Source organism: Danio rerio, chromosome 14 (assembly GCF_052040795.2).
Source record: "Danio rerio strain M-AB ecotype USA chromosome 14, GRCz13ab, whole genome shotgun sequence".
Classification (NCBI taxonomy): Eukaryota; Metazoa; Chordata; class Actinopteri; order Cypriniformes; family Danionidae; genus Danio; species Danio rerio.
In genome coordinates this window covers 13,030,728-13,043,846 of record NC_141034.1, presented here as the reverse complement: position 1 = coordinate 13,043,846, position 13,119 = coordinate 13,030,728, and the positions used below count along the sequence as shown (strand labels likewise).

The window sequence follows — 13,119 nt, the reverse complement described above, 5'->3', positions numbered from 1 at the left end:
ATATTTTTTACCAGTTCTTCGACCAAATCCATCTTTTCTTCCCAAAGATTTGCTCCCACAGGTTATAAATCAATCAATCAGTCTAGCTGCTTTCCAGTCTGAATCTTCAGTTCAGCTGTCTTTCAGGAACAGGCATGAGTGGTTAGCAGGTGAGTGGCATTCCTCATGACTATAATGGTACAAGTCATCCACTAGTGCTTTGCACAGTCTCTGGCAGTCAAGGAGGAATGAAACAGAAAACTAGTTACGTAGGTCCCAGTGGTCCTGTGAATTTCAGATGACCTGCAGAGTTATTTTTTCATTCAGAATGCGCAAGAAAAGCTCATTGAGGAAGAGAATTGAGCTGGAGAGGCTCATATCCTCGAGGCTCCGCCTGAAGCACCATGTGACCATTTTGGTATATTATCTTGACCTGTCTAGCTGGCGCAGTGACAATCCACTAGTGCTTTGCACCAGCTCTGGCGGTCAGAAAGAATTCACAGAACCACAGTTACATAAGTAACTAGCGCTTTGTGTTCCATATTGTCGGGTCACAAATTTTCCACATACTAAATTTTTATCATTTCTTTTACCAAATCTTCTGTCTTACCCTTTCATTTTGCAGGTTAAATTCCTTGTCATTCATTTCACATGTCTTACAGGGTTATTTGGAAAGGAAATAAAAGATTTCATTATTTAAGAATTCTTTCCAATAAACATTCTTCTTAAAGCACCCCAGCAGAATATTGGCTGCACGATGCTTACTAGATAAGCATGTTGCTAAAATAGTGCATGTAGCAAGTATGATGCTAACACAATTATCATGTAGTTAGCATAATGACAAAATTACTAGCTTATTGCTATAATATATAATGTAGCAGGTACATTATAAGTACATTATGAATAGTTATCATTGTCATTGCTACCATGAGAAAGCATCAATCCCACAACGTTCTTAAGCAGATAATGATGTTGCGCCACTCACATTAAAAAGTGCATTTCTAGTTATAATTATTGCATGTATAATTAAATGTGGCACTTTTCATAGAAAGTTTATGTGATGTGACAATATTTTGGTGAGTTTATAATGTAATATGTTTCTCATAATGAAATAACTGGTATTACAATAAAAATCAATGTTAATACATTAAGAAAATTAATACATTATGAACATTTCATTACAATAATAATTTAATCATTATTACATTGTGTCGTTTTTACATTACATGCAGTTATTACATTATGAGCTGATGCAAACGTTAATACAATCCACATTTTATAAGTGCAACGCAACAGTGGCCAAATGGTCTTTGTATCATCTAATTCTTTATTTTTTCTTCTTTCTTCTGCATGCATGTTTGTGTACAAAGGTTCACATTTATAAGGTGGTGTACCTGCACTATATAATTAATAAAGCTGTGTGATTTAAAGTCCAGACCAAGAGCAACAAATGATACATTGAAGCATTTCTCTGTCATTTTTGGGTCCTTTAAACAACTCTTGATTGTTTTGGTCTAAAACAATTGAAAAAAACTAAATGCAGTCATGTGATAAAATCCATCTCACTTATTGGCCAGATGTTATTGAACGTTTTTTCCTAAACTGCATTTTGATTGATCAGAATAAATGTGCGGGAAAATGCCAATGGAGCTCCCACAAGTAAACAAACCGGCAGAAACAAAATGTTACTTTTTACTTTAGAGGGACTGCGTTGTCTGATTAAATCCCTGGTCATAGTATACTACACAGTTTGTAAACATTACTTCAGACAAACTATAAATTTCAAGAATGAGTGCATTAATGTTTTAATACATTGCAAAAGGCAAAGGCCCAAGTCACTTCAGGATAAGGGGTGAATTCATTTAGCTCAACTACGACAGTCACCACAAACGAACAACTCCAGGTTCTGTTTAAAAGCGTACCGAGACCACCTCTTCAAAGTTATCTCAGTACGCTTTTTTTGATCCACATTTGATGCGCACTCGAGTGCAATTGCTATATTCACACTTAAACGAACCGCACTAAGAGGAAAAACGAACTTAGTGTGATTCAAACAAACTAAATAAGGCAGGTGTGAAAACATCCTTAATGTGTCTGCACCAAATCTATTCTAAACTAAAGTCCCTATAGTCTCTGTTTAAAGTATTCAGGCAAAAAAAAAAATCTAAGATTCTCTTCGACTCCCCCATGCTATCTCCTGCCCCACTCGCAGCCCATGCTCTTAGCTTGTTTACAGTGGGCATGACCTGTGGCTGTTTTGAACACTGCTGATGTGAAGCTGTGCTTACTCTACTGGTTTGTACGCATGTCATCTAAAGAGAACTGTCATCCATTTGCTCTCGGACAGACATGTGTTCAAATATGTAGACCCCCCTCCACCACTTTTTACAGATTCACATGACATACATACCTCTTCCCTGCTTTAAGCTGGTTGGTTACGTACTGGAGAAGACCTGCTAACTCAATAGGATATTTCCTGAAAACTGCTCCACAAAGACTTGCAAGACCTAAGTAAAGGCAAAAGCAAAGTATACTTATAAGAACCACTCATTAGAATCCGTAAGTGAGTACATCAAAAGAGGCATGCATTTATGCTTTAAATTGGTTTCTGGACACACTCTTCAAGAAATGACATTTAACATCAGTTATGAATGCCAGACAGAGGTTCAATTTATTCAGAATCTTGGCAAATAGAAGAGACGTTTTAGATGAAGAAAGGCACTCACTCTGCAACCATGATGAAATGGTTGTGTCATCATGTTTCATCTTCTCTTTCTCTGGGTTGGCTAAAGCTTCAATAATGCAATCTGTCCACATGGTCAAGGGCTTAAGCAGTCTACATCTTGCTTTTTGAAGGTGACACGTTTGCTTTTAACAGCAGAAACTGTTCAGACTATTACTTTAGTCAGTCACTGTTTCATTGTGCGTGTAAAAATGTGGTTTGAAAAAGTGGTAGCCCCTTTACTGATTTCTTATTGTTTTGAGTCTGTTACAGTTTTAATGTATCTGATCAACAAACTAATTTAAATATTAGTCAGAGATAACACATATAAAGACATTATGCAGTTTTAAAATGAAGCCTTTTATTAAGTGAAATAAAAAGAAAACTACATTGCTCTGTTGCGCCAGTTACAACATAACTCTAGTTTATCACACCTGAGTTCACACCCGAGTTTCTTTAGCCTGATTACTGCCACACCTGTTCGCAATTAAGAAATCACTTAAATAGGAACTGCCTGAGAATGTGAAGTAGACTAAAAGATCTTCAAAGGCTAGATAGCATGCTGAGGTCCAAAGAAATCCAAAACAAATTAGAAAAGAACATAATCTATTCTCAATCTACCAGTCTGGAAAAAGGTCATTAAGCCATTTTAGGTTTGGGACTGCAGCAAAATACAGTGAGAGCCATTATCTACAATTAGCAAAAAACATGGAACAGTGGAGAACTTTCCCAGAAGTGACCAGGCGACCAAAAATTACCACAAGAATGCAGTGAAAACTAATCTAAGAGGTCACAAAAGACCCCACAACAACATTTAAAGATCTCACTTTCCTTAGTAAAAGTGAGGGTTCCTTACTGCATCATAAGAAAGAGACTGGGCAAAAGTAGCATACTCAACTCAACTCAACTCAGTTTTGCCAGAAAACATCTTGATGACTTTTGAACAAATACTATGTGGACTGATGAGACAAAAGCTGAATTTTTGAAAGATGTGTGTACCAGTATGTATTATTGCCATAAATTAATACCTCAATTCAGAACAACATCATACCAACATTAAATCAACTCAGTTGGGATAAACTAGTGGGGGTGTCAAAATCAATTGTATATTCGGTGCACCACGATGCAGATAATTCAGTAATAGGATATTGCGTAGTGATGTCATTTATCTCATATGCACTGTTGCGGTAGCTTACAATGGCGAGGGAGGTGAGCGCGAGTAATTAAAACACAGTAACTACTTAAAAACCCAGAAACTGTGCAAAATTCACTCTGTGTGTGTTTGTAGGACATTCTTGTTATTTTACAAAATAAATTGTTATTTTACAAAATATCATTTTGTTAAATACCAGTACATCTGCTTTCATTCACAGCAAACATTAAGGAAGCCCTATTTTGTTGCCTGTATTAGCCTGTTTACTATTTAAGCATAGTGCAATTATGCTTTATGTGGTATAAATTTAACTCATTAAGCTAAAGCATGCTTTTACTTCATATTTTTAAATTAAATAATCTAGTTTAAAGGTTCACGAAACACCAAAACACATTTTTTGAGCTGTTGACAGTCATATGCGTGCCCCATGCTGCTAAAAGCACTATTAGGACACATATATTTCCCTAAAAAGTGAGAATTGGTTGTTTTTGCGTTATTTCGAGCACATTCATTCTTCCTGTTTGAAACTAGGTTTTGAAGCTGCGTCACGACGATTAAATACTTCCAGCGTGTAGACAGGCGGTCTGTACCTGGGAGCACATCTTGATGACATCGTGCAGCATTAATTTATGAGTAAGACTTGGTTCAAACCAATCAGCGCGCTCTATTGTGTACGCGATGCAACTTAATTAATATGCATGATAGCTTCGAAGACTGTTTTTACCTGATACAGTGATCAGACAGCAGAGAGACGCCACGTTGTGTTGCCAAGACAAGTTAAAGAGCTTTTTGCATCTGGAAATGGTGAAATCCGGATTTGCTGCTCATCTCTTTTTAAAAATGACACTGCTCCAGTTGCTGTTGATTGTCCTGTCTCTACAGATTTGGTAAGTGTGTGTGATCAGTGTCCTTCATTTGATTATTCAGAGGGCAAAGTTAGTTTGTATCGTCAGCAGTATTCTTTGAGTTTTTAAAGACCTACCCAAGTCAAAATGATTCAGTTACTAAGTTTACAGTACGGCAATATCACTAAAATACTATGGGCTGAAAGATCCACTATAAATGCTGCTCTCCAAGTGTAAACATGTAAACACTGCTATCAAACTATTCTTGTCGTGTTGAATTTTCGCCGCATTTTGTGACAGGATAGTCTATACACACACGGCTTTCTGACGCTACCTACTACCTATATTTATATATAAAAGCCTTTTGAAAGGATACAGGCCAGTACATCATAGTTGAGAGATGTTAAGTATTTGAGAGAGTCCACCACTGGAGTTATGAGGTTGTCGTACCACTGGATCTGAGACAGAATCTTAAAGAGAGAGAGAATAAAAGGACATTCAGTAACTGGTTATTATTCATGCACCATTAAACATTGATAACAGGAGTGCTGTATTTTTTTTTATTAAATACACACATTTTATACACACATAATATATATATATATATATATATATATATATATATATATATATATATATATATATATATATATATATATATATATAATTTTTTATTATTTTTTTCCTCTCTCTCTGTTGTGATGTGTACTGTGCAGCACATTGGTCAACCTCTGGTTGTGTTAAATAGTGCTATATAAGTACAATTGACATTAACATTCATTTAGTACATTTATGTTTACGCTATTTTTGTAATCCACTACTAATTTTAAAAACCATCAATTAATTTATCAGTTATTGTCAAGTATGGTCCAACCTAGCTATGATTATTGGCCAAATCTAATTTAGGTTCATTTCTTAATCAACTAAATACTCACATAATCGAAGAGAATGGTGGGGTTGCTGTGGCTTAACTTTCCTATCTGCCTTCCAGAGGGCTTAACATTCTCCTTGGTGAGCCGCCTGTGAAAAGAAAGAAAGAAAGAAAGAAAGAAAGAAAGAAAGAAAGTGTCAAGTCTTCATATCTGAAATGGTAGAATCAAAGGGTCTTTCTGTAAACAATTAGCTTATGGCTCATATCTCAAAAACAGCGTTGTAGATTACGCCATATAAAATTCAAGCCCCTCACATTTCAATGCCCATACTGTTAAAGCTCAGTTACCTCATTAAAGATGACAATAATCAACCAAAAGAAACTAATAAAAAAACAATTCCCTTATATAAACTCAAAAGATCATATAGATGGATCCGTAGCACTGCTGAAACATATATGAAAGTATTAAAGTCTAATCAAATAATATATTTTTTTTATCAATTCAACATATAACAACTGGATGGGAATTCATGTAGCCATTGAACATTAATAACATTTTTGAAAATATAGCTGTAATACAGTTAATTTAAAAGAAACTAGTACATACAAATGTAAAAAGTGGTTTGACCAAGACTGTAAATCAAATAGACATGAGCTTTGATTATTTTCAAACCAAAAAACACTTTAGGACAAAAGAAATTGCATGTTTATGGCAAAACACCTAAAGAGATTGAGAACAAAGATGACCAGGACCAGTTCTGAAGCATGCGGAGTAACCTAAACAATACAAAACCACAAGATATAGCCATAAATGATGTTCAAATTTGTAAATAATCATGTTTGAATAATGAATCAAAAAGAAGACTAAATCTTCTAAATTACCCAATAATCCTGCAAGAACTTGGAACGTGGAAAGCTGAAATCTCTTAAATGCAAGAAAACTTGTGGCTCAGACAACATACTTGAGATGAGATATTTAAAAACAGTTCTCCTGGGTAAGCTGTTTGCCAAGTTCTTTCTTAAACTTGAACATAAAGTCCACACTAGGGGCTTAGTAACTACTAGCTAGTTTGCAACTAAATTTGTTCTTACATCTGTTGCATCACATTTACATGAAGCAAACCCTGGTTAGTAGGTTGTAAGTTCTCCATAAAGTCACGCGTAGTCAGACTGAATGACATAATAAACAATAAGAAGCATTTAAATCGATTAACTGCCTTAAAATTACTCAACTAATGTGCCTATATACAAAACTGTCCTATGAAGTTTAAATGACAAATGACATTTTTATAGTTAATGATTACATTACAATCAGTCAATATAACAGACAATAGCACATAGCAGCATGTCAGCTGGTGAATGCATGTGAAATACACACATGAAGTTATCAAAACAATAAACTTGATTTTTAAAAATATATATATTATGAAACAAACATATGAAAGAGAAAAGAGCAGGGAGAAGAACTCAGTCAAGAGGAAATTCTCGTTTTAATTGATGGATACAATTGACAGATAAAAAGAAAACAATTAACAGAAAAAAAGAAAATGAAACTTTAACAAACTGAAAACAATGCGGGATTTGGGAGAGAAAAAAAAAGCTGTGAGTAGAGGGAAATCATTCTTCAATATTATGGTGAGATCTTCAATGTAAACTAATGGCACTGTTGTCTCTTTTATACAGTTATACATGGGATAGGGGGGACTCATCCCATCTTTAAAAGTGGAGACCAAACAGATCCTAATAACTACTAAGGGACCTGAATAACCAGTAATCTGTAAAAATTAGCAGATCTACTGGAGCAGTCAGACAGTCCTGAACTACAGCGGATGGACTCAGATTTCCTTAATCTCCAAAAAAATCTGGATATTTGAAATAAGTACTGCCATGATCGGACACAAGAGGTCAACAAACAAAAAAAACTAAGATTATGAGATTTCAGAAAAAAACAAGATTCTAAAACATAAGCATATATTGACTGTAAGCAACACCAAACTTCAGCTTGTTTAACAAAATAATTATCTAGCTCCAACTGAAAATTTCACAGTAACTATTTAAACATTACTTGTGAAAACCCAGAGAGCACTGCATGTCATGAAAATTAAACTGTTCAAAATAAACTTCTCTATTTCATCTCTGTTTGCTTAAACTCGACAGTCTTGCATTTCTTTGTCTGGATATTTATAGTTAAATCTATTATACATTTACAGCAATCCAAAGTTATCCGGCTAGACATGTCATCAAAAAGTCATCACCAACATGAAAAATCTTCTCAGCCATTGTAATGTTAGTGACCAAGCAAAAAAAACTTCACTCATCTGTCAGAGAGCTTGTGAGTTTATCTTTGTTGCTGTCAAATACAGTCTTGTGTAGTAATGCCATCTTGTTCAGTAATCGCATGAACAGACAATTACAGTATGAAAGTGACGGTTTTTCCATGTGTGAGACAGCATCTATTTATAGACAGAATGGAGAGAACTCGAATATAAGTAAACATACTTCATGATGTATTTGGATCTATCCACTGTCTGAGCCTTGATCTTCACCAGGAGTGGATGATTGCTGTATGTCTCATTTTTCCATTGCCCATAGAGACGATACCTATTAACACAAAATATATATTAAAACAAACATTTAAACAGTGTTTGCAAAAGAAACCATCATAAGGCAATGTATATGTAATTAGGTCTGGGCGATATTGCAAAAAAAAATTATAATAATAATAAATAAATAAAAATAATAATAAAAATCACCACACTGTCATGTTTCATATCATTCTGTATCAATGATTATTGAATATTTTTAACAATACATTTAGGAATATTAGGATTTTTTAAATTTAACCCATTTATTTAAATTTACCAACATTACTAAGGCAAATCGTTTTAATGTTGAAAAACAAGGATATTTAAACAAAATACCTCATCTCTTTATATTAAAATAAACACAAGTGTTAAAGAGACACATTAACTTAATAAATAATGTTACAAAGTGAGTGCAATGGTAAAGGTAGATCAACATCTGTATGGTGTGAATAATAATGATACAGTAAAACCTCAAACTTTGTAAAACAAATTATGATAAATAGTGACATTGAGTTTGTTTGATATAATTTCATTAAAATGGAATCCAACGTACAAAATAATTTAAACTTGAATGAGTGCTTCATTTCCTTTAAACATTCAGCTGGAGGGACAGTTATCTTTAGAGTCCTCATTATAGTTATCTTTAATGTGAATATGCCTTTACTCTTTTTAGAACATGATATTACACCATTAGCAGTAATGAGCTGATAAACCTTACCTGTGCTGGTAAGGGAAGAATTTAAAAAAGCCCCAGAGTTCCTCAGACATGCAGGCATTGCACTCCATAAGCGAGAGTGATGGTAACAGCACCTGATCAGCAATACTGAGAAAACTGCCCAGTAGAGAGTCCTGAAACAGAGACAGAAGCATTCATCACATCTTCATAAACTGTACAATCAAATCACACACTGCAAAGCTGGAGCCCAATATAAGACCATTGTTAACTCTGCAAAATGTCTTTCTGATGTGGGATGTCTCAACTCTTTGTGTAAGAGTCACGGGTCAATTAAAATTCCAATTATTTGATAAGTGCGATCTAGCAACTTTTGCAGGTTGAATGTCTCTTTACGTTCCAATAATTATTTAAGTAAATGATCTAAGTGTAATTAAATATATTTTGATATTCTTTAAAAAAAATTTGTCTAATTAAAATATTTGAGCCGAAAATTACGACAGGTAGCCTAAACTGTCTGTAACAAATGTATATTTGTATATCTGCACTCTGTTTATGTGTTGCAATGTCACCACAGAAACCCCTCAAGTTTTATTAATTTCCGTATTTCTCCCATTGAAAAAGAACTAGTCCCTTGGCAATTAAACAAACGTAATTTCAGATATGTTCAAAACAACTTTCTCTTTCACAAATCTTTTTAAACAGAGTCGCACATAACGAAAACATTGCGTCCTCCATGACCGACTCAAAACAGTTTTGTAACACACTGCTTTAAAAGACTATTTATTTGTGAAAAAATACAATAATGTTTTATAAAAACAGAACATAAAAAGAAAAGAAGTCATTACCGGAACCAACAGTGCACTCAGTATTCTGGGAAATTTGAAAATAAGATCATGTGAATCGTTTGTCAAAAGGTTTTTGAAATTAAATGTCCAATAACCATTTAAAATTATTAAAGTTTAGTTTAAATTAAGTAAATGCATGCAAAAGTATTATGTACAATCATATTTTAAAACATTAAATCGTTAAGTATTAAAACAATCATTATAATTATTTTGTATATATTTGACTTTGTTTAAACAGTTCTATCTAATTATTTTACATACTTCTTACAATTATAATATTATAAACTAAATTAAGCTATATTTAATTAAATCATTATATGACACTGTAGAGAAAAAAAAATGCCGTAGACAGAATGAAAGTGAGCACATACACTTGGAAAGCTTGAAGGCAGCTGGCTGAAAGTGCAGTTTTAAAGTTTCTGGTGGAATAATTCATAGTGATAAAAGAATGTGTTATCTTGCAGAGGGTGAAAAAAAGTAAAAACACAGATTTAGATTAAACCTCTACTCATGTATGTGATCAGCTTGAAAGGCTGTGTGTATAAGAGGATGGAAGATTAAAACAATTCAGGTAGTCATGGCAGCAAACCTTGAACATAGTGCTGCTTCCACAGCGAAGACATTTTATCATGTGGCTGTAAGTGCGATCCACAGTGAGGAACATGGACCTTTGACCATGGCCCTCTTTGTGCAATATTTCTGCACACAGTGAGAAATCCTACACTATGCGCAATGACTAGTGAACACAGCTGGGCAGTGTGATGAATCAAGGTTTTTTTTCCCCATTCGGTCCAAAACCCCCAAAAAATTCGGCCCATAATTATCTACAGAGGAATATCTGGCTCTAGAAAACTTTTTTAATTGCAATTGTATACAATGGAAAAGTAGACAGTTATGTACACACCTTTTAATAAAACATTTACTGCCGAGTAGAAATGTGATGAAATTGGCATACAATAAAATTTCATGTGAAGCATGAAGCATATATATATATATATATATATATATATATATATATATATATATATATATATATATATATATATATATATAAAAATATAACTTTTCTTTTTCTAAAATTGAGAAAGTGGTGAAATCGGAGCCCAAAATTGCTAAATACACCACATGTATGTTTAATAAACTTTAAACTCCAATTCCACAATTTACTTTTCATAACTCACCATTTTGTCCCTGCTGTCTTGCCTGCTTTCACTTTGGTACTAAGGGAGGAAAAAACATACACTGAGATCAAATGGAGGTTAAAAGATAAAATAATACAGCCATGATTGAATGTACGTACTTAATTTACGGGTGGGAAGAAAAAAAGAAAACATAGCATCACATCGTATCGGTTCAGTAGTAGATTCATTTAATGTTGAACAGGTTACCATTTTTACTAATTAATCAAATGAATGATGAATTAATGATGAATAATTAAATTGATTAGATAGTCTGAACAATGCAAAATGTGTTTCAATCAAGATTTGATCACCCATGTCCCTTTTTGAGAGAGGAAAAACCATGTACATCATTTCCAAAACTGAATATTGAATTGCAACTACATAGTCTGAGGGTCATGCTTTACCTCTTTCATGAAACTCTTTCCCAGCCGCACCATCTTCGCAAAAAGGATGGGATCATGAGACAGGTGAGGTCCCAGGTAGCATAACATGGTGAAGACATCCCTGGATAGATCATCAAAGTTTTCGGCGGGCTGGGGTGCATGTTTGTTCTGCAGAGGTGTTATCAAACTGCCTTTGGCACCTTTTGGTACTCCAGCCCTAAAACAATAAATTTAAGAAATAAATTTTGATTATAAACATTTATATAAAGACCACAAAATCCTAAAACACGTTTTACATGTTAAGAGCAAGTACAATAGGTATTAGGGCTGGGAATTATGATTAAAATATTATGTCTCTATATATGAATAGTTCAGGTGATATATATATATATATATATATATATATATATATATATATATATATATATATATATATATATATATATATATATATATATATATATACCTCTCTCTCTCTCTCTATATATATATATATATATATATAGACAGACAGACAGACAGACAGACAGACAGATAGACAGATAGACAGATAGACAGATAGATAGATAGATAGATAGATAGATAGATAGATAGATAGATAGATAGATAGATAGATAGATAGATAATCACCTGAACTCTTCATATGTAGAGACATAGTATTTTAATCATAATTCCCAGCCCTAATACCTATTGTACTTGCTCTTAACATGTAAGATGTGTTTTAGGATTTTGTGGTCTTTAAACTGGGGTAAGAAATTAAATGTGCTTATAATTATGCACTTGGCAATGTCTTTATCCATTGCAGTAAGGACACAATTTTGCTCTACTGTTTAAGTTACAGGAAAGTTTAAGTGAAATGTCTGAATGCTGTACCTGCGGTAGAGTGGATCTATGATCAGGTGAAGCAGCTGGCACAGTGCAACAGCGATGGCCTTGTGGGAGGTGGCATAGAAAGCTGGCAATTGATCCATGATGCTCTGAGAGTGCTGCCAGTCACTGATCCTCAGTAGTGCCTCAAGCAGTCCCAACTTCTGGTTATCAGGAGGCTGACATGGGAATAAACAGATTAAAACAAAGATAACATGTCCACATATGGCACAATTACATGCTATTTTGCTTGTTTTCTCTTGACGTGAGAAGTCAAGAGTCATCTAAAGAGATAAATGACATGCACACAATATCTGTGTTGCTTACATGATTGTATTTGTATGTACAGTTGAGGTCAGAATTACAGGCCCCTCCCTTTGAAATTTTTTCCTAGATGATGTTTAACAGAGCAAGGAAATTTTCACAGCATGTCTGATGACAATTTTTTTCCTCTGGAAAAAAGTCTTATTTATTTGATTTTAGGTAGAATAAAAGCAGTTTTTAATTTTTTCTAAATCATTTTAGGGTCAAACTTTTTAGCTCCTTTCAGCTATTTTTTTCGATAGTCTACAGAACAAACCATCATGATACAATAACTTGCCTAATTACCCTAACCTGCCTAGTTAACATAATTAACCTAGTTAAGCCTTTAAATGTCACTTTAGGCTATATAGAAGTGTCTTGAAAAATATCTAGTAAAATATTATTTACTGTCATTATGGCAAAGATAAAATAAATCAGTTATTAGAAATTAGTTAGAACTATTGTGTTTAGAAATGTGTTGATCAAATGTTCTCTCAGAAAAACAGAAATTGGGGAAAAATAAACAGGTCGACTAATAATTCAAGGGGGCTAATAATTCTGACTTCAACTGTATGTCTTTATATCGATCTATTCATCTATTTTTTTTAAGGTGTGATGGATTTTCATGGTTAAATTGACTTGTATGTGCTTATTCAAGACCCATCCATTTTGACTTAATGTATTTTCTACATTTCCTCTTTTGATGCTT

At 33.7% G+C, this 13,119-nt stretch overlaps 1 protein-coding gene across 5 annotated transcripts in view; it reads right to left on the bottom strand.

Annotated features, from left to right (window-relative positions):
• thoc2 (THO complex 2) overlaps nucleotides 1–13,119 on the bottom strand; it is a 94,906-nt gene that overhangs the window by 44,629 nt on the left and 37,158 nt on the right. For 4 of the 5 annotated variants that reach the window (XR_015506640.1, XR_015506642.1, XR_015506641.1 and 1 more), the window contains exons 11-19: nucleotides 12,114–12,286; nucleotides 11,262–11,457; nucleotides 10,858–10,896; nucleotides 8,874–9,004; nucleotides 8,070–8,171; nucleotides 5,635–5,719; nucleotides 5,076–5,169; nucleotides 2,706–2,786; nucleotides 2,390–2,486 (exon numbers count right to left, since the gene is read on the bottom strand). Coding sequence is in view for 2 of the 5 variants with exons in the window: in XM_087280268.1 (XP_087136394.1) it covers nucleotides 2,390–2,486; nucleotides 2,706–2,786; nucleotides 5,076–5,169; nucleotides 5,635–5,719; nucleotides 8,070–8,171; nucleotides 8,874–9,004; nucleotides 10,858–10,896; nucleotides 11,262–11,457; nucleotides 12,114–12,286 (998 nt within the window). In the remaining 3 variants the exon portion in view is untranslated. The remainder of the gene's footprint in view (nucleotides 1–2,389; nucleotides 2,487–2,705; nucleotides 2,787–5,075; nucleotides 5,170–5,634; nucleotides 5,720–8,069; nucleotides 8,172–8,873; nucleotides 9,005–10,857; nucleotides 10,897–11,261; nucleotides 11,458–12,113; nucleotides 12,287–13,119) is intronic. The other variant, NM_001326547.1, reaches the window with a different exon arrangement.